General features: G+C 40.0%; 1 protein-coding gene across 1 annotated transcript in view; it reads left to right on the top strand.

Annotated features, from left to right (window-relative positions):
- Positions 1–21950, top strand: part of REV1 (REV1 DNA directed polymerase) — an 86412-nt gene that overhangs the window by 9980 nt on the left and 54482 nt on the right. The window contains exons 2-3 of the mRNA XM_007466892.1: positions 13903–13963; positions 15299–15425. Coding sequence (XP_007466954.1) covers positions 13913–13963; positions 15299–15425 — 178 coding nt within the window. The 5' untranslated portion in view covers positions 13903–13912. The remainder of the gene's footprint in view (positions 1–13902; positions 13964–15298; positions 15426–21950) is intronic.

The raw sequence follows: 21950 nt of genomic DNA, 5'->3' as shown, positions 1-21950 counted from the left end.
GAATATTAGAGCAACAAAAAGACAAAAAACCTCAGTTTTTTGATACAGAAAGTGAAATGAAGAAAGTGATACAGAAAGTGAAAATGAAGCTCACGATGCTGGAGAATACAGAAAGTGAAAATGAAGCTCACGATGCTGGAGAATGCTCCTTTTCTTCCACAGAAGAGTGGATTGAAGACAACATTTCACAAAAATTAGAAGACTTTACAGGTGTGTCGGGTATAACTATTGAATGTAATAACCCACAAAGTGTTAGTGAGATAACAGAATTAATTTTTGGCCAGCCACAATAAAAACAGCCGGGCACGGGCATTAGATTCTGCAAAAATCCCCTGGTCAGTAATGAGTTTAACAAGCCCTCTAAGTGATACTGGTGAAGGCTCAAGAATGAGAACCGCAGCTCAGGATACAGCCCCCTCTTCTTTGATGTTACCTCCTTTATTCTCCAGCTGAGTTCTGTCCCTGTTTACTTCTGCTGTGGCCTTTGGAGTCTTTGATTTATCGCAACCTTGAACTTTTCTTCAGATAACCCTTTGGCTTTCCTGAGACTGTGCTGCCTCTCCTTAGTGAAGATCGCTGGCTTTTTCCTCCTTCTTACAGACTCTTCTCTTTATTATATCATCTCCAGAATATTCTTTTCTTTTCCTCTGTAGCCTGATCCCTACTTTTGGACATGCTGACTTTGAGATGCATGTGGGACATCCTGGTGGAGATATTTAGTGAGCGATAGGAGTTCATGAAGGTGAGGGAAGGTTGTTGGGAAGCCAGTTCATCTTGCCATACCCTGGAAAGCCAGAGAAGGAGGTTCTTTGTACTTTATTAAAACGGTGTCTTCATTTCCGTTCCCATCTGTGGAAATCTATAATTACAGGGAAGAAAATTATTAGTGATTCTTTTAGAACGCCTCCTTCCGCTTGTTTTCAAATGACTGATTTTGTTAGATCAGTCGTTTGCAGCGGGGGAGGGGTGCGTATTTTCATTGTTTCGAATAACCAAGAGGATAAGAGAGAAATGTGTTATATTAAATTGTTTGGGATAGAACATTTGCTTTTAATAAGATCAGCCTCAAACTGGGACATTACAGATGTTATGCATTTTCAGTTTTAATACAGGTTTCCCCTGCTACCTGGAAGTAGAGTGTTGCTGTGAAACCTTTCTTAAGCTGAAATGGCCAAAAGCAAAGAAACCATTACCGTAGGACTTATCTTGCTAACGGATAGCAAGATAAAGCACAGATGCCCACAGACTGTGACACAGTCCAAAACCATGGGGGCTTGATGCTGAGATGCTGAGCAAGGTTCCCGGGCAAGGACTGGGCGGTACCAAGGTCTCCCTCTGCAGCAGGCTGCTGTAAGACAGGCTGAATGCTGTTTTTGCTTTGCCCTTTTTGTTTTGTAAAACTGAAAATCTTCTTGGGGTTTCTTTTGGTTATAGCGGAAACAGGTACTAATGTAGGTCTTTCGTAAGAGCGAAGGGGTGCGAAGCAAGCTTTTGAAAAGTGGAGGATGCCTGTGTATCTAGACATTTTTCTTTTTTTAAAAAAATTATTTATTTATTTATTTATTTATTTTAGCTGCATTGGGTCTTTGTTGCTGCACGCAAGCTTTCTCTAGTTGCGGCGAGCGGGGGCTACTCTTCGTTGTGGTGCGCGGGCTTCTCATTGCGGTGGCTTCTCTTGTTGCAGAGCATGGGCTCTAGGCGCACGGGCTTCAGTAGTTGTGGTACACGGGCTCTAGAGCACAGGCTCAGTAGTTGTGGCACACGGGCTTGGTTGCTCCGCGGCATGTGGGATATTCCCGGACCAGGGCTCGAACCCTTGTCCCCTGCATTGGCCCATGGATTCTTAACCACTGTGCCACCGGGGAAGTCCTAAGACATTTTTCTTATGTATCTTATTGCTTGTCTCTCCTTTTATTGCTGCGTCATTTATTGAAATAACTGACTCTAAGTCATAATATGAAAACAGTGAAATGCACTTGGTTCATTAGGGTGCAGGCTAACCAGGTACCAGGGCTCAAGGCTGTGACAGAGGCTTGAGAGCGCAGTGATGCAGAGAGTGAAGTGGCCCTCTCCACTGTGATGGGGGCGGCGGGTCACAGCTGATGAACTGCTGCTGTGTCATTCGGGGGCCCAGCTTCCTTCTGTTTGCTTAGCCATCCGCTAGGGTATTTTCCTTATTCTCTTGGTTGAAGCCAAGTTACCTCACAGCTGCATTCCAAAAAAAGTAAGCAACTTCCTTTAAGGATAGATGGCACAGATTTTTGTATACGTTATTCTGCTCGCATCTCATTGGCCAGAACTTAATCACGTGGCCACTCCTGATTTAAAGGAGCTGAGGAAATGTAGCCTCTTGGTAACCCTGCTCCCCACTAAGAGGGGGTGGGAGAGGTGTTCTTTTACTAAAAGAAAGGGAGACTGAACACTAGGGGACAGTTGTCATTCTGCCACTCCAGAGTTTGGGGATCCCCAAGACCACCCTCACATTCAGTAATTCACTAGAAGGACTCAGAACTCTTGAAAGCTGTCGTGCTCGTGGTTATGATTTATTACAGTGAAAGGTTACAGGTTAAAACCAGCCAAAGGCATGGGGCACGCAGGAGAGGTCCACGTGTGGAACTTTGAGTTGTCCTCACCACAGGAATCTGGGATGGAGGTGACTTCTGTTAATGACAACTGACAATGCCCATGAAGTATTGCCAACCAGGGGAGCTCACCTAAGCCTTAGTGTCCAGGGTTTTTATTGGAGTTTGGTCAAATAGATGAGGTTGACCTTCTGTCTCCAGCCTCTCGGAAGGTTGGTAGTGCATGGTCTGAAGCCTCCACCATAAATCACAAATCACACTGTTAGACTCTCTGGAGTGACTCTTAGTCCCTAGATAAACAGACATTTGTCAGGCAGGGCATTCCAAGAGCAAAGGCCAGACCCCTCTTTGCGCAGGGTTAATTCTTTACTGTATAGCCACATCTGTGCATAGCCTTTGAGTTTTTTGACAGAGTAGCATAATATGTGTACTTTCATCTTAAAAGCCTTTTTAAAAAATGGATAGATATATAGAATCATACACTTAAAAAACTGCAAGAGACTAGGGTTTGTCAGGTCCACCTCTAGCCACAAATGAAAGAACTAAGATCTGACGGCTTAAAAGGTCAGTTAAAGTTGGTAGTGCCTCTGGGTCTCTACTTCTCATGAATATGGACATGTACAGTTGGGGTCTAGATGCAAGCTGTTTGTTGGACCTGTTTTCCTCCTTAGTCTTTCTGTCACATGTATGGCAGCTACTGTTTCTGACCCAGACAGGTGCTAGGGTCAAAGCGTCTGTTTTGTTGAATTGTATTAGGCTGGTTCAGTTCAGTAGGAGTGTTCTTTTCAGGAGTTTATTATACTGATAGCATTGTTCGTTTCTCCACTGAAGATTTGGAGACATAGGTTTGTACAAGGTAAGTGTGATTTTGTACCACAAACCAGCTGTGCAGCCTTATCAGATATTTTATCTTAGCCCTTCTACCCTAGAAGGCGCCTATGTGCAAAATAGCTAGTATTTGGCCTGCCTACTCCATGGATGTGTTGTCAAGATAAATAGGATATGTAAGGACCCCTTGGAAGAATAAAAGCACTATGGAAATATAAGATATAGTGGTGTGTTGAAATTTTTAAAATTTAAATGTTAAAAATTTAAGGAGTACTGAAAAAAAAGGAAATGTAAAGTGTCAGTCAACAGGTGAATTTTTTAAAACAAGGTGGGAATATGGTAATTTTCCCTTCCCTTTTCTGTTTCCTGCATTTTCTCAGTTTTCTGCAGTAAACATATAGTGCTTTTATAAATCGAGAAGGAAAAACTATTTTTGAAAAGGAACACTTAACAAGACTGAATACCGAAAACACGCAACGCAGTGTATAAACACAAATCATGAATTTGGAGGGTAATAGAGAATGCCTCAAGAAAAGATAGATCAGACTCAGTTCTAGAAAAGGCTTCAGTACCCACATGTATAATTTGTTGTTTAGAGAGTGCTGTGTATATTGTAGCCTCTTTTATTTGGTGGGTTAAAGTTCTTTGAAGTCTGTGTTTGTTTGGTGTTGATCAAAATGGTATCATACAGTATAGGAATTGTTTAACTGTGCGTAAAAAATTGATAATAGGGGCTTCCCTGGTGGCGCAGTGGTTGAGAGTCCGCCTGCCGATGCAGGGGACACGGGTTCGTGCCCTGGTCCGGGAAGATCCCACATGCCCCGGAGTGGCTGGGCCCGTGAGCCATGGCTGCTGGGCCTGCGCGTCCGGAGCCTGTGCTCCGCAGCGGGAGAGGCCACAGCAGTGAGAGGCCCGCGTACCGCAAAAAAAAAAAAAAAAAAAAAAATTGGTAATAGGAAAATGCTTCAGTATACTGAAGGTGAAGAGACCAGGTTAAAAAAAAAATTTTTTAAGGGTTCTATTACACTTGGAATAATGTTTGGTCTAAATATCTTGACATTTTATATGTTTTTCAAAGGTATTTTAAATACATGAAATACATGCTGTATTACGATATAAACTGTCACCTCGGTTTAGAATCCCTAAAAACCAGTATATGGTGAAGACAAAAGATTGTTACAAAGGCATAATAGTGCCCTTCACACAGGTGTCTGATTGTTGTTTTTAATACCTTGGTGAAAGTCTCTTCAAAGTCAAAACCTGACTAGTATGTAGGTGGGTCTAGAAGAAGGTTCTGCTTCCCTAGGTTTTGAAATTCAAGAATCTCCATTGTGCCGTAATAACTTCAGTGGTCTGAGAGCTATAGCCTTAGACAATGATGGTCTCTAAGGTTGAACCAAAACAAAACCTCAAAACAGCTGTTTATCTGGTGTTGAAGCCTTCAGCATTTAAGGACAGATGAGAGCCCAGTGGAGCAGCTTTGTTAAACTTTTGTCAGTGACTGTGTCCTAGCACTTCGTCACTCGTGAGGAGGATACTTGGCCCTAGTAAATTAGTTTTGCACATGGCCTCCCACTGCCCTCCCCAGGAAAAAATCCCAGATGTGCTATGCAAGTGTCCTGGAAAAGAACAGCCTGCTTCTGAGCTTTGTATCCTAAGTGGACATCCTGGTTACCCCCTACCCTGCAGCTAGCCAGTCCCTGTGAACCCAGTTGCCAGTGTCAGAGTCCTTTTTTTAAACTTTCTTTGCTTATTTTTAAAAATATATTTTAAAAAGTTTTAGTTGTGGTAAAATGCATATAACATACAATTTACCATCCTCACCATTTTTAAGTGTGGCATTAAGTATGTTCACACTGTTGTGTAACCATCACCACCATCTGTCTTCCCAGAATGCTTTTCACCTTGCATAACTGAAACTGTACCTGTTAAACAGTAGCTCCCTGCCCTCCCAGCCCCTGGCAGCCACCATTCTGCTTTCTGTCTCTACGAATCTTACCACTCTAGATAGCTTATATAGGCGGAATAATATGGCATTTGTCTTTTTGTGACTTGCTTATTTCACTTAGCATAATGCCCTCGAGGTCCGTCCGTGTTGCAGCATTTGTTGGAATTACCTTCCCTTTTTTTTGAATTTTATTTTATTTATTTTTTTAATACTGCCTTCCTTTTTAAGGCTGAATAGTGTTCCACTTTATGTATATACCACACTTTGTCTATCCGTTCATCCATCAGTGGACACTTGGGTTGCTTCTATCCTTTGGCGTTTGAGAATAATGCTCCTGTGAACATGGGTGTACAAATGTCTTGAGACCTTGCTTTCAAGCCTTTTGGGTATGTACCCAGAAGTGGAATTGCTGGATCATACGGCAGTGCTATTTCTAATTTTTTGAGGAACCACCATAGCATTTTCCATAATGGCTACACCATTTTACATTCCCACCAACAGTGCACAAGAGTTCCAGTTTTTTCACATGCATGTTAACACTTGTTTTGTTTTGTTTTGTTTTTTTGATTGTAGCCATCCTAATGGATATGAGATGGTATCTCATTGTGCTTTCAATTTGCATTTCTCTAATGGTTAGTGATGTTAAGCATCTTTTCACAGGCTTAATGGCCATTTGTATATTTTCTTTAAAGAGATGTCTATTTAAATTTTTTGTCCTTTTTTTTATCAGTGTATTTATTTTTTATTGTTAAGTTGTAGCACTTCTTTATATATTCTGGGTATTAGTCCCTTTTCAGGTAGATGTTTTAAAATATCTCCTCTCATTCTGTGAGTTGCCTTTTGCTCAGTTGATGGTGCCTTTTTGATGCACATTTTAAAATTTTGGTATAGTCCAATTTATTTTTTTCTTTTGTTGCCTATGCTTTGGTGTCATCCAAGAAATCATTGCCAAATCCAATGTCATGAAGCTTTCTCCTATGTTTTCTTCTAAGAGCTTCATAGTTTTAGGTCTTACATTTAGGTCTTTGATCCATTTTCAGTTAATTTTTGTATATGGTGTACGATAAGGGTCCAACTTTATTCTTTTGCCTGTGGATATCCAGTTTTCCCAACTTCATTTGTCAAACAGACGGTGCTTTCCCCCATTGAATGGTCCTAGAGAAGTCCTTTTAAATACACAGGTCCCTGGGATGGGTCATACCTTAAGCCAGTTATTAAGCAGTTTCTTAATTGTTAGCAGAGAATTGACAGCTAACTAAGGTAGAGAAGGAGGCCCTGAAGAAGGAAATAAGAGGTGTTGAGCAGCGATGTGGTGGGAGCTGCAAGTAAACTTGCTTTATTTTGGCCTTGCCTGGTGATGGTCTGTGTGGCTGCGTGCTGTTTTCTCTGCATTTGTGTCGCATTCGTGGATGAGTATGCTACCATACTCACATAATACCATAATATGCACATTCATTCTTCCATTGTGTATTCATTCCTGTATTCCAGTTCATTCAGCAACTATTTCTTTTTTTCCTGATAAATTTTTTTTCTTGTTCACTTTTATTTTTTTTAACATTTTGAGGAGTGTGGCCCATTTATTTATTTATTTTTTAACACCTTTATTGGAGTATAATTGCTTTACAATGGTGTGTTAGTTTCTGCTGTATAACAAAGTGAATCAGCTACACATATACATATATCCCCATATCTCCCTCTTGCGTCTCCCTCCCACTCTCCCTATCCCACCCGTCTAGGTGGTCACAAAGCCCTGAGCTGATCTCCCTGTGCTATGCTGCTGCTTCCCACTAGCTATCTGTTTTACATTTGGTGGTGTATATATGTCCATGCCACTCTCTCACTTCGTCCCAGCTTCCCCTTCCCCGTGTCCTCAAGTCCATTCTCTACGTCTGCGTCTTTATTCCTGTCCTGCCCCTAGGTTCTTCAGAACCTTTTTTTTTTTTAGATTCCATATATAGGTGTTAGCATACAGTATTTGTTTTTCTCTTTCTGACTTACTTCACTCTGTATGACAGACTCTAGGTCCACGCACCTCACTACAAATAACTCAATTTCGTTTCTTTTTATGGCTGAGTAATATTCCATTGTATATATGTGCTGCATCTTCTTTATCCATTCATCTGTCGATGGACACTTAGGTTGCTTCCATGTCCTGGCTATTGTAAATAGAGCTGCAGTGAACATTGGGGTGCATGCATCTTTTTCAATTATAGTTTTCTCAGGGTATATGCCCAGTAGTGGGATTGCTGGGTCATATGGTAGTTCTATTTTCAGTTTTTTAAGGACCCTCAATACTCTTCTGCATAGTGGCTGTATCAATTTACATTCCCACCGACAGTCAGCAACTGTTTCTTAAGTAACTGTTAAATGAAGATAAGATAAATGCATACATGTACATAGGCTAGATTAATGAGACTGAATAAAAGCCACTCAGTTTCATTACTTAATAGTCAATATACTTGAGAGTTATGAATATGAAAGCAACAGATTAACACTGACGAATATGTATTTGGGCATTTTCTGGGTATGTAGTGGGAATTTTTCTGGTGTGTGATGAACTGTTCAGAACCTTACAATGTTAATAATTCTATAACAAATAGATAAATAGCACTGTTGCATGAAAATGATTTCTCTTGGTGATTAGTATCATTCTGTGGGGAGATATTAAAATCCACCAGTATCATAGTAAAGAAGACAGAATGAAGTTCTTTTTAGTGGGATTTGACTAACCTCTTAAGATGCACATTGGAAATCCAGAGTGAACTGGTGACAGTGCGTGCCAGCAAATATGAAATTGAGTTGTGGGAAAGTGTGCATCAATAATTTCCATATAGTTTTTAGTAAGCAGGATCTTCCTGACACTCTTCACAGCGTTTTGAACATCCCTGTGGAGAGCATGAGAGAGTCAGGAAATCTTTTGCATTGTGGGCAGCCAGGGCCCCTGGGCTCACAGAGCTGCTCTCCTGTTTGCCTTGCACTTGCCTCCTCTGGCAGCTGCTGTTCTGTGTAGACATGGGGGGCGGGGTGGGACTGCACTGATGTCTCTCATGTGGTGTCTTTCTAATTTCACTACTTGAGGCCTAATAGGTATAGGTGCATTTAGCTTAGAACCTTTCAAGGGCTGGGACATCTCCAGCATATTTTGTAGAGTCACATATAGGAACACAGAACAGAGCCGAAGTCTTTAGACTTAGTTTTTAGTTCATTAGTTTTGGTTTCAGTCTTTTTTTTAAATTAATTAATTTATGGCTGCATCGGGTCTTAGTTGCAGCACACAGCATCTTTAGTTGCAGCGCGCAGGCTCTTTGTTGCCGTGCGCGGGCTCCAGAGCGCATGGGCTCAGTAGTTGCGTTGCACGGGCTCTCTAGTTGCCCCACGGCATGTGGGATCTTAGTTCCCTGACCAGGGATTGAACCGGCGTCCCCTGCATTGCAAGACGATTCTTAACCACTGGACCGCCCGGGAAGTCCCTCAGTCTTTTTCAATTTGAGCTTTTTCTTTTAAGACTATCTTAACCAGACCCCAAGTAATCTGAAACTTATAAAAGCAGGGTTGCTAAAGTTGCAGTGGGTTTAGGGAGCGGAACCGTCCCTGCTTGCTGTTTTTACCCCCAACTCTTGTTTCCTCCCGCACATCCACCCTGACTACAGTTCACAGCCCGTGGGATTCTGAGGAGCACTAAGCAGACTGTTTTATAGCTGAGGAGTCCACGGTGCTGTTGGACTCATCCCAGGTCATGTAGCCAGGCAGTGCAGTTGGGCTGGCATTAGAGCCCAGGTCTTGAGTCACTGAATCTATTGTGTTGTAGACCACAGATAGCTTATTTAAAATAACAATGTTTGTATTTTATAGTCTTCAAACGGTTTCCACATAGGTGGTCTCATTTGATTTTCACTCTGTGGCCTAGCAAGGTAGATTTGTATAGTAGTAGCTAATGTTTATTCAGGGACTACCCTGAATGCTAGGAATCAGGGTACTTTTGCATACATGAATTCATTCTTTATCCATTTTTTAAAACTAATTTTTAAAAACCCAGAAATTGGCTTCTACGTTAATGCTTGGATAAGACGAGGTTAGTAGGTTATTTTAGGTTATGAATTACTGTCTCTGAAATGTTTATCACTTTCTACAAGGCCATCTCGCACTGTGGAACTAGACTGGGAACCCAGTCTTCTAGAGTTTCATCTGAAAACTAGAAGGCAATTTTTATTTGCAAGTCTGGCTTGATAATTGGATGGCTTGTTGTTAAAGGGCATTCTCTTTTTGGTGAGCAGGGTTAGTCAAGAGGATACATTGTAACTCGGAACATTGTGTAGGGTTAGGGTTGTAACCCTAACCCTAACTGAACTATCTAGCATCTGCTGTTGGACAGAAGAAAGTTACACAACTGATGTCATCCAGCAGTGACAGGGCTGATTAATTGCTACTCCTAATATTCAGCAAAGACCAGTTTTACAGTTAGGTTTTTACACCTAATCCATTGTCATAGGCCATCTTAATCTACATAGATTATTTAAATGGATTTGATAGGACAAGCTGCCTTAAATCTTCTCTGGGATACATTTTAAAAAATATAAATAAACATGTAGAACATCAAAGTTGCTACATAATCAAATTTCTGAAATTGAAGTACATTACTAAAGTATGTGAATATAGTAGTTTTAATTTTTTATGTTTAGTTTCTGAAAATAGTTCTTCAGTATGTCTTGTGTAGAGCACCAAGGGGAACTCTAGTCAACTACCCAAACGTCTGATAGTGAGAGAGCCGGATAAGATAGTAATTGAGACTCAGAGAGATGGAGATTTACCAGAGATTAATGAAGCCAGTTAGAGGCAGAGCCTGAAGTAGAAATAAGTCCCTCACCCCTAGTCTTTTATTCATAATCTTTTGATTCACGTATGCTGTGTATTATGCTACAAACAATAGCAGATTCATTGTCATTGTAGTTTTATTCAGTCTTTTTAACATTGATTTATCCAGATGTTTATTGTTTTCCTTGTTGGGTTTTTTTTTCTGTATTTTTGATCGTTCATCCAAGAGAATTTTCCTTCTATCTAAGGGATATCCTTTAGAATTTCCTTTAGACAAATTTGCTGGTGGCATTAACCTCTTTTTATTTGCCTGCAAGTGCCTTTATTTCATCTTTCTTGACTGAATATTTCTCTGGGTTTAGAATTCTAAGTTAGTAATCATATTCTTTCAGCACTGTCGTCTTCTGGCTCTGTTGTTTCTGTTGAAAAGACAGCTGTCTGTTTAATTGCTGCTCCTTAGAGTATTTTGAATGGAATCTCTGATTTTCCTACCCATGGCAGCTTTTAAGATGTTTTTTTTTCTGTCTTCAGTTTTTCATAGTTTTACTATTATATGTCTAGATATAGATTCTGTTTTTTCCTGTTTGGGGCTCATTGGGCTTCTTGAATTTGTGGCTTGATATCTTTCATCAGTTTTAGACTGTTTCAGTCATTATTTCTTTAAATATAACTTCTGTTTTACTCCTTTTTCCCTCCAGTTAACTTAAATTAGACTTTCTCGTGTATCCCGTGTCTCTTCTCCTCCCATCCATATTCTCCGTCCTTTTGGCTTTATCTGGACATTTTCTTCTGACTTATTCCAGTTATGCTTTTCTTTTTTTTTTTTTTGCGGTACGCGGACCTCTCACTGTTGTGGCCTCTCCCGTTGCGGAGTAGATGCGCGGGCCCAGCGGCCATGGCTCACGGGCCCAGCCGCTCCGCGGCATGTGGGATCTTCCCGGACCGGGGCACGAACCCGTGTCCCCTGCATCGGCAGGCGGACTCTCAACCACTGCGCCACCACGGAAGCCCCCAGTTATGCTTTTATTTGGTTTTATCTATTTATTAAGTTCTTAATTTCTAATATTGTATCTTTCAATTCTAGAGTCACGGTTTAGTTATTTCTAATATCTTCCAGTTCTTTACTGATATACTGAAATTTATCTTTTCCCTCTTTGAGCAGAGTAAGCTTGATTAATTTAAAGCCTACCTTAAATTCTGTATCTGGAGTCTCTATAGGTCTGTTTGTTTTCTTTTTTTTTGGTTCATGTGATCTTTCTTTGTGTGCCTGGTGATTTTTATTTGTGTACTAGATACTATATTTGCAAACTCATTTGTAGAAATATATGAAGTTTAGGAAGTTGTCTCATCCTCAGAGGATCTACATTTCCTTCTGCCAGGTGCCGTGGGGCACTCATGGGGCAGCCCGGGGTCACCTGCATCTGCCTTCAGAGACTGAGATGACCTGGGGCAGGATACTCTGGTCGGCCTGCCTCCAGTTTACTCTGATCCTGGGGTCCTACGCCCAGGTGTGAGAGCTCTGTCCTAGGAAGAGAGCCCTAGCTGTTGTTGACTTAGCTCTCCTTGTTCTCAGCCACTCCTTGAGAATTGCCAGATGCCTCAGAGGGAAAGGGTCTCCCAGTTTGGGGAGGTGATGTGAGGTGGCAGGTCTCCTCTGTCATCTGCTGAATCTTGGCTCAGTGAGTTTTCATTATTTGCTAGGCCTTCTGTGTCTTGAGGCAGTTTTTTAAAACTATGTTTTGTCTAGCTTTCCTCCTCCTCAGCGGGAGGGTAGGTCCAAATTACCTAGTTCACTGTTTGTTATGGGATTTTCTCAAAAGTAGAATTTGAATGTGTAAAATGAAATATGCTTATTTCTTTTTTCCTTTTCTTGATCTTAATTGAATCCTGAACCAATAGGAGTTTGCTGTACACAGGTCAAATTATATTCTTTGAAATTGGATGAAATGACATCTTCAGTCCTTCATTCCTTTCACTTTTCAAAACTTTAAACCTTTGACTGGGATAGCTGTTTTACTTTGGAATGGGGTAAGAACCTTTAAAACTTTTTTTAAAAAATGATTTTGTTTCATACTGGTCTACCCTCATTAAACAATGGATAAAGATTTTCATTGGCCTTTTGCAATAGGTACCTGGTAGATCTTAAATAAATGAGGCTTTTAAGTAGATGGCCAGATGAATTAAACTTTTTAAATGTATTTTGTTCTTTAATTTATGTTCATTTAGCAGATTGATAGTTGCAGATAATTTTTGTGAGTATGCATTCTTAATGTACAGTGGCCAGAACTCCCACACTCTTTACTTGTAAGAGCAGATGTGCAGAGTCAGAGTTTATATTGAAGTCAAGAACTGTGTGTTAACACATTTCCCAGGCTCCTTTAAGATAAGGGAGAGGTCTTGAGGGACTGGACAAAGTGAGCCTCTTGAAATCAGAAGAAGTATTGAACAGCACTGATGGCAGTCCTGGGACTCAGGGTGAACACATTGGGTGGCCATGTCCTTACCTTCGTCAAACTTAAAAAGGCAAAACAAAGCAAAGCAGCCCTTCTCTCCTTCCAGCATCCACAGCACCACCTGATCAGGCTTAATCACTTTGCCTCCTGTTCCAGCCCTTTCCACCTGCCCCTTGTCTCTCTGTTGGACTCAACTTTGACTCTCTCTGCATGTCTTTCAGTCACCTATTAAGAGTAGACAGTAAAAATTCATAATTAATATAAGTCAGCAAGGAGAAATTATAAATCCTGTATATACTAAGAATAGAAATATTTGAAAGAAAATAGCTGCTGACGTGTGTGGATAAAGTGTGGCTATCTTAAGGTGTTATTCAATAAAAGATTTTTTTAAAGCATATCAAAGCCAGTTTATCTTGGATAATGTATAAGGCTTCTCCAATGGTGTATGGTAACCCTTTGATATTAACCTATATAATTCCTAGAAGAAAAATACTTAATTGGAGATCATATTAATTTTGTGAAGAATAATGCAGTCATGTCCCAAGATGTAGCCATTTGGGTTAGAAGAATTTGACTTCACAAGGAATTTCATATAATGCCTGCTTTGATTTATACCTTGCTCACCACTAAGCCTGCTGACACTTGAGATGAGCCATTTTGGTGGCTTCGTGGTATAGTTGGTCATGTGTTGCCTTAAGGAGATGCCAGATTTACCTGTTTATTATTGGTGACAGTCTTTCTGCATCATGTCCCCTAGTTGCTTTGGTTGACTTCTTTTAGGATTTTTGCATAATAGATGAATTACACTATGACTGTACTCTTAAGAGTGCAGTATGTAATAGCAAAGACAGAATTTAAGAGCCATATTATAGGGGAGTGCATGAAGGAAAATGTTTTCTTAGGTTCCATTAACACTAATTAATGTTAACAAGTAAGCACAGTATGTTAGTTGGATTTGGTGATGTTTTACGTAAGAAGGTGTTAGGATTGATGCCCAGAAATGCATAAAAGTTTTTCCTGTTAAAATTAAAATTTAAAATAGTTATAATTAAAACCTGATACTTAGCTGTAAGGAGTTTTGGGGGGAACAAATTTCACTTGTCAAGCCAGAGAATGATATGCTTTGGAAAAAGTTTCCTCAGTATGATATTTTGAACTTTTATGAATTGAACATTTGAATTTATTTTAATTTCTCATTTTTCTTGATATTGAAATACGATATCAATTAGTAATACCTTTTGTCACAAAATTGATATATTTCTTTCTTCCCCTAATACAGAAGCTCCACCATGAGACGAGGTGGATGGAGGAAGCGAGCTGAGGATGACTGGGAAAAATGGGTGTGTTTTAAAAGAATAAAAATAATTATATTGAACTGTCTACGTATTTTTCATTTTTCTTTTAGTTTATAATGTGGTTGAAGGCGTTTTCTAAATTGTAAATCACTTTAGACACCAACTCTGTGTTTTCACAATGTATTGAAAGCTTAAACTTTGAGAAATTTTGTCCTGAGGAAATAAATGTTCTGGTGCACAGAGTTTATTGTATGATAATTTTATTGCAGCATTGCTAATAGTACTGAAAAACATTAAAATGTAGATATCCAGTAATAGGGGATTATCTCTATAACGTGGAACAGTGTACACCCATCATTTAGCTGTATATTTCTTAAGCTAGCAAGATGGCCTTAACTAAAAGGGTGTATTATAAAGGACTGTTATTACCTATGATCTTATTTGTGTAAAACCTCTGTGTTCTGAGGCACAGAAATAACTTTGAAAGTAAGATCCCAAAACGTTAGCAATGAATGGGGTCATAGCTAATTTAAATTTTCTTAAAATTTTGACAGCATGTAATATTTGAGTAATCAAAAACAATGAAGTCATTTCCATTTTGGAAAAAAATATATACCAGTTCTAGGCACCTACAGCTTTATTCTAAAGACCTTATTGATTAAGTGAAATTGATAGAGTCTTAATCGATTAACCTTAATTATTTCGATGTTCAGGAAAGGTGTGGCTGAATTCATAGGTTTGTCAAGGTCTTTAGCAAAAATAATAATGTTTTTATATTCTTTTTGAGGTTGGTGTTATGAATAGTAGTAGTACGACCAAATAGATTGATTAGATCCAGAATTTAGCCACTGAATCATTTACTGTATTCTTACCTCCATGTATGGAAGACTTCACTGGTTTGTCAAACTGCTTCATTTTACTTGAATTTATTAATCTTAAGCTTCACATACACAGAAGACAGTGGAAGCCAGTCAAAATATATTCTTACCGACCACTTGTCAAATTTTTAATTGATTTAAGCTTTGGTATAACTTTTGCTTGATTTTGTAGAAAAGAACAGTATTTTGTGGCATTACACTTATTAACCTTGATTTACCTTTTCCCTCTTTTAATGGAACTTTTACCATTGTAACAGTGTGATAGAATTATTAAACATTGAGTTGACAGAGGGAAAAGGTCTCCCTTGACCTGCCTGTTTTATTGCCTTGCGTTATGGTTCATGTTTATCATTATACCTTATGTCATCCTTATACCTTGGTTACTAGCACAGAGTAAGGCCTTTTTATTATTTTTTTTTAAATATAAACTTCTTTCTAAAAAGGGGAGGGTGGGAAGAAAAGTAAAACTTTTGTGATTAGCTTACCTTTTCTTTAATTCTAGGGTGGGTATATGGCTGCCAAGGTCCAGAAATTGGAGCAACAGTTTCGATCAGATGCTGCTATACAGAAGGATGGAGCTTCATCTTCAATTTTTAGTGGAGTCGCCATCTATGTTAATGGATATACAGGTTGAGTACTCTTTACCTTTTAGGTACCCCATTTTGGCATATGTACTTTTATTAGGATTGGGAGCGATTTGTTTTAAATTCTGTTTTTAATTATTTATCTTATATATAAAAAAGGTAAAAGTAAAACCCTCTGCTTAGATACCCCTCCTTCACATTTCCTTTCCCTTCTCCTGTGCCTGCCATTGTCTTATTTTAAATTTTATCAAAGCACATAGTTTTTTAAAGTCAAGTGAGTTTTAAAATGGAAAATTAGGATCCTCCTGCTTAAACAGCTCATCACACTTATGGGGCTTGTAAGCTGTGAGCTTCAATAGAGGGGGATCTGGTAGGGCCACTTCATTGGTGAATCTTCAACTGTAATTATCCAGAGGTCCTTTTGGGCTGGTGGAGGAGGGGGTGGAGCATGTGTGTCAGATTTCCCAGACTCTTGCCTAGAGAAGGGTGTAAACCCAGCTGCTGGCATCGTGGTTGCCAGGAGGGAAGGAGAGGGCCAGGAATCTCACTGTTTAGGGAGTAGAGTGCCATTTAATCTCCCTGCTGTGTTCTTTCCTCCTCTCCATCCCTTCTCCCCTCCTGCTGTGCCTGTTGTCATCGAGTCCAGTATCTGGAAGGGACAGGATAGTGTTTCACTGTGAGTTGGAGAGGAGTTCTGGAATTCTAATTCACAGTTGCAGCCGTGAGCTTCCTGTTTTACAACCTGTCCACAAGCCCACTCTTGGAGGTGCCCAGTGCCTCTGTTTGCATGAGTTTCTCTCGGTTTCACTGGCACCAAGCAGTGTCTTCTGGGTCTCCACACAGCCAGCTCATCTTTCAGATCTTATCTTTCTCTGATCTGCCCTGTCAGTTACCACTTGTCTGTTGGCTGTCAGATTTTACTGCCAAAGTTTTCTTTTTATTCTCTTGAGGATTCCTCTCCTCTTAAGATCATTTTCTTGTGTTTTTTGAGGTGAATGGCTATAAATATTTGTGTTGGTCGGTTAACAGTTTTTCCTCCCCGCTTCTCAGTTGGCTGATACCCGCTCGTTTTTTAGGGTCTCCGTTTAGCACTCCCCCTCGGTTGTCTGATTGTCTTGCTACTGGTGGGGGTGGCTTCTCAAGGTTCTGTGGGGCTCTGACTCCTTGTATTTATTCACGTCTTGGCATTTATTAGATCTTATTGTAGTTGCCTGTTTACTAGACAAGAGCAAGAGCTTCATTTCCACATTTTCATTACTATTGTGTCCTTGGTGCCTCTACAGTGATGGGTATAACCACTCAGGGGGTACTTGTTGATTAAAGTTAAGTTTTAATTTGGCTGATACAGTTGCCTGGTTGAGTTTTAGCAGGCGTGATTGACAATTTAGTCTAAGAATGTTATCTCAAAACGAATGGTGGTGCAACTTTGGGAAAATTCACATGCACCTTTTCTACTTAGGCATCTTAGAACGTTCAAGCTCCACAGACCTTGCTGAGGTGCATTATAAAAAATTAAAGACGTTAATAAAAAGAAATAAACATTGCTCGTTACATCAGCAAGTTTTGGAAGTCCCCAATTTTCCAGGGCACCCTTATTTACATAAGAGGAAGAAAAAAAGATTCTTTGTGTGAAGGAGAAAAAAATGAATATTGTAGTAATCATTACCATGGTTGAGAATCTGGAAGTCTAATTTACTTTCATCACTAATTTTTATGTGACTGTAAGACATTTTCTCTTTTGGACCTATTATTATCCCTACCCTTTTCTTTAAGATAGAGATAATATTAATTTTTATTCTTGTTATTGTTAGGATTACATTGTAATTCCTTAAGTAAAGTTCCTTTATGTTGAATTTCATAGGGGCATGCAAGTTGTGGTGATACAATTTTTTAGAAAAATTTTCACTTTTAGTGACTACTTTTGAAGCTTTATAGATAAAACAGAATCTAACAGTCTCTGTGATAAATCAGCAAGAAAAGAATAGTGCTTTAGATGCAGTGAGACAAGTAGGGAATCCTGTGTTGTTGCTGGTTCTCACTCATGCCTCTCATAGACTTTAACTGATGTTCCAAGTTTTCTTAATTCCTTTAAAGCTAGTTCTGCCATCTGAACTTCTCTTTGGTAACCCACAACCCTTCCAACACCATTAGCTTTGAACTTGAGTTTAGAGATAAGATTCCCCCATCTTCTGGCTACTCTGCCTCTGTTAACCCATTCTCTCATCTCTCTTTTTCTCCCAAACACCATCTTTTCCTTTCGAAGGTTAATAACTTCTTTGCCTTCTATGTCATTTTTTTAATTAAAAAAATTTTTTTGACTGTAGAATCACATGCAGAAAAAATAGAGACCATGAACCTTTGCCCAGTTTCCCCCAATGTAACATCTTGTAGAGCGGGGGTCCCCAACTTCCAGGGCCCCAGACTGATACCCGTCCGCAGCCTGCTAGGAACCGGGCCGCACAGCAGGAGGTGAGCGGCCGGTGTGCGAGCGAAGCTTCGTCTGCCGCTCCCCATCGCTCCCCATCGCTCGCATTACTGCCCCGCCCGGACCACCCCACAGCCCACCCCTCCGTGGAAAAACCGTCTTCCACAAAACCGGTCCCTGATGCCAGAAAGGTTGGGCACCGCTGCTCTAGAAGATGGTGCTGTATCAACCAGGAAACCGACATTGATACGGTCAAGATACAGAACCTTTTCACACAAGGATCCTTCCTGCCTCCCTTGTGGAGCCATACCGACTCCCCTTCTGCTCTCAGCCTGGCAGCTACTAGTCTGGCCTCCATTCCTGTACTTTTTTCATTTCGAGAATGTTACGTAAATAGAAGATACAGTACATAACCTTCTGGGATTGGCTTTTTTACTCAGCATAATACGCTGGAGAGTCATCCAAGTTGTTGTGTGTATCAGTAGTTTTTTCATTTTTATTCCATGGTATGGATGTTCCACAGTTGAACCGTTCACCCATTTAAGAACTTCTGGGTTATTTCCTCTTTTTGGCTGTGAACACGTGTGTACAGGTTTTTGTGTGAACATGAAGAGTGCAATTGCTAGGTTATATAGTAGTTGCATGTTTCGTTTTTTCCTAAGAAACTGCAAAACTATTTCCCAGTGGCTGTACTATTTACATTCCCACTAGCAATTTGAGTGATCCAGTTTCTGTGTCCTTGCTAGCATTTAGTGATTTTTATTTTAAAAATTTAATAGGTATGTAGTAATATCTCTTTGTGGCTTTAATTTGTATTCCAGTTGCTCCACATCCCCACCAGCATTTTGTACAGACAGGTTGGGTTTTTTGTTTGTTTTAATTTAGGTATTCTAATACATGTGTAGTGGTATCTCATGGCGGTTTTAATTTGCATTTGCCTGATGGCTAAAGATGTTGAACATCCTTTCCTGTATTTATTTGCCACCTGTAGATCCTCTTCAGTGAAATGTCTGTCCATGTCCTTTGCCTGTTTTCCAATTGGATTGTTTGGTTTTTTACTGTTGAATTTCGAGAGTTCTTTATGTAATTCTAGATACTACTCCTTGTCAGATATGTGGTTTGCAGATATTATCTCCCAGTCTGTGGTTTGTCTTTCACCCTCTTCGCATGGTCTTTTGCAGTACAAAAGTTTTTAATTTTGTTGGAGTCCAGTTTTATCAGTCTTTCCTTTTAAGGATTGTGCTTTCAAGTCAAAAGTCTTTGCTTAGTACTAGATCCCAAAGATTTTCTCCTATTTTTTTCTAAAAATGTTATAAGTTTATGTTTAATTTTTAAGTTCATGGTCCATTTGAATATTTTTGTTTGTTGTTTGTGGCCTGTGGATATCCACTTGCTAGCACCATTTGTTGAGAAGGCCATTCTTCCTCCATTGGATTACTTGTGTACTTTGCTCAAAAATCAGTTGGGCATATTTGGGTGGGTATGTTTCTGGGTTCCATGTTCTATTCCATTGACATATGTGTCTGTCTTTTCACCAGTACCACATGATCTTGATTACTGTACCTCTGTACTATATAGTAAGCCATAATACTGGGTACAGTGATCATTGCCATTTTATTCTTCTTTGGAAACGTTGTTTTAGTTATTTTCTCGGGCCTGTGCTTTTCCACATAAATTTTAGAAGAAGGTTTTCTGTGTCTACAAAATAGATACCTTGCTGAGATTTTGATGGGAATTAAATTAATCCTGTAGCACAATTTAGGGAGAATTGACATCTTTGTTAAGTTTTCCAATCTTTGGACCTTTCATCCCACTTTACTCTGTGTTAATTAATTCAACGAATATATTTTGTATGCTGCTTGCGTGTTAGGTACTATGTTTGAACAGAGATGACAGTGATGGAGAATGTGGATTTTGTGACAAAAAAGTAATCTCTGGGCATTAGACATGAACAGAGCCAAGTGGGTGGCAACATAGAAGTAATTGCCTTTGAGGGTTAGAGTCATTACTTCATAGAAGAACTGACTTTTTGAACTGGTCTTGGATAAATAAGGTGTTTTTTAGACGAAAATGGGTAAGGGCATTCTTGTCCTAACCCTGACCTCCATTTTCACCTTTATATTCTCTAATTTTGGTCAGCAGGATTATTCTGATAGATTTGTCTTTGTACTTTCTCTGCCCTGTGCTGCTGTTTGTGCTCTTGCTTCCCTCACTTCTGTGAACTGGAGTCATATTCATCCATCAAGACCCAGTTAAATTAGATTTGCCTCCTTCCTTAAACTAGTCCACAGGATATACATTTCATAGCATTATTGCTAGAAACATTTACTTTTGACACCTGAGTTTTGTCTTGTATTGCCAGGTCTTACTTATGTGCTGAGTTTTGGGGAGTCCGAAAGCCCGTTGTGTGTGGTGACGCTGGCCGGATGTGGATCAGAAAGAACACTGCGGGGCCTCCATTAGCTCCTCCTCCAGGGCTTCATCCCTCGGAGCTCTGTCAGATGTTGCCTTCTCCAGGAGACTTTCCCTGACCAGCCTTATGTAAAATACATGTATCTTGCCCCGCAGTTGTTTTCTCATCCCTTATCCAGCTTCATTTCTCTTCATAGAATTTATTTGCTCCTGAACTGGTATTTATCTGACTTACTTTCTGTCTGCCCAGTGAAATAAAAGTGCTGTGGAGCACAGCCGAGAGTGCCAGGGCCTAGAAGCCTGCCTGGCACATTGTAAGATTCTCAATAAATATTAGTTGAGCCTACGAATGAATAGCAGAGTTCTGTGTTTGTACATTAAACACAAAATGTGTTTGATGTTTGAATGTTAAATGTTAAAATGTTAAAATGTGTTCACTCATACGCTCAGTTTTCTTAAATGGGTGGTTTTGTTTTTTTTTTTTTTCCCGGTACGCGGGCCTGTCATTGCTCCAGACGCGCAGGCTCAGCGGCCATGGCTCACGGGCCCAGCCGCTCTGCGGCATGTGGGATCCTCCCAGACCGGGGCACGAACCTGTGTCCCCTGCATCCCCCTGCATCGGCAGGCAGACTCTCAGCCGCTGCGCCACCAGGGAAGCCCAACTGGGTAGTTTTTAAATAAGAAATGGGCCACACTCTAGGCTTACTGAATTGTAATCTCTGGGAAATAGGCCCTGGGCATGTTTATTTTGATGAAAGCTCTCCGGGTGAGCTAGTGCTTCGAATCTAGGGAGCTGTAATTGCTCTTCTGTGGAGTTGGATCAGGACAGTGAATATGGAAAGAGGCGTTCTGGTAATTTTCTGCTTTTTTCAGTAGGTGGATAAGAGACCAGGTCTGGTGACTTTGGCACTGCTGAAGTTTGTGGAAAAGCAGGGCAGGCTTGGGTATGATTTGCAAAATGAAACAAGGGGATATACCAGTATAACAGACATATCTGAAGTGGTAGGGATTTGTTTGAAAACGTAACCTTAACATTGATAATTTTCTGAGCATGTGAATATGGTGATTTAGGAAAAGAGTCCATTTAATGCTCTAATCTAATTTTTTGAAATGGTTACCTTCCAGGAATTATTTTCTACGAATATATACATAGCATCTCCTCCTGTTTCCTGTGAGACTGATGGTGTGAATCCAGGGATGTAGGAATTTAACCTCCTACATGGGAGAGACTTGCTGTATTAATTTCTACCACCCCCTGTAATTTTGCCTGTGTCTGATAGGTATTTGCACCTGTTAGGTACTCAAAAATGTGTTCTTTAGGCTTTTGAGACGTTTCTTTGCTTTTTACTTGGTTGAGTGTATGTGGCTTTTAGTTGAATTTTGTTAAGTCTGCTGTACTTAGGGTGGAGAGGGGAAAAGAGAGTAGGCAAGGCTACTGGAGAAAGAGTATTGGCCAGGGGTCTGCACAGCAGCTAGGTGATTGTGCACAAGTCATCTAATTTTCCTCTATTTCCTCGTCAGTAAACTATGCTAAATTATCTTTCTAATTTATAGGATTGTGAGACTCAAATGAAATAATGAAAGATATTAGCTACTGTAAGACCAAAGGAGGTATAAGCAGCCATTGGCTTACTTCTTTCTAGCATGTATGTGACACAGCCAAGATTTAATCAAGTTCTTTGGACATGCAGGATGAAACGGTACACATGATGACTGTTTTCTCAATAGAGATC

The sequence above is a fragment of the Lipotes vexillifer genome, unplaced genomic scaffold (genome assembly GCF_000442215.2).
Source record: "Lipotes vexillifer unplaced genomic scaffold, Lipotes_vexillifer_v1.1 scaffold28, whole genome shotgun sequence".
Lineage (NCBI taxonomy): Eukaryota > Metazoa > Chordata > Mammalia > Artiodactyla > Lipotidae > Lipotes > Lipotes vexillifer.
Note: the sequence above shows the minus strand (reverse complement) of the source record. Positions and strands in the feature narration are given on the sequence as shown.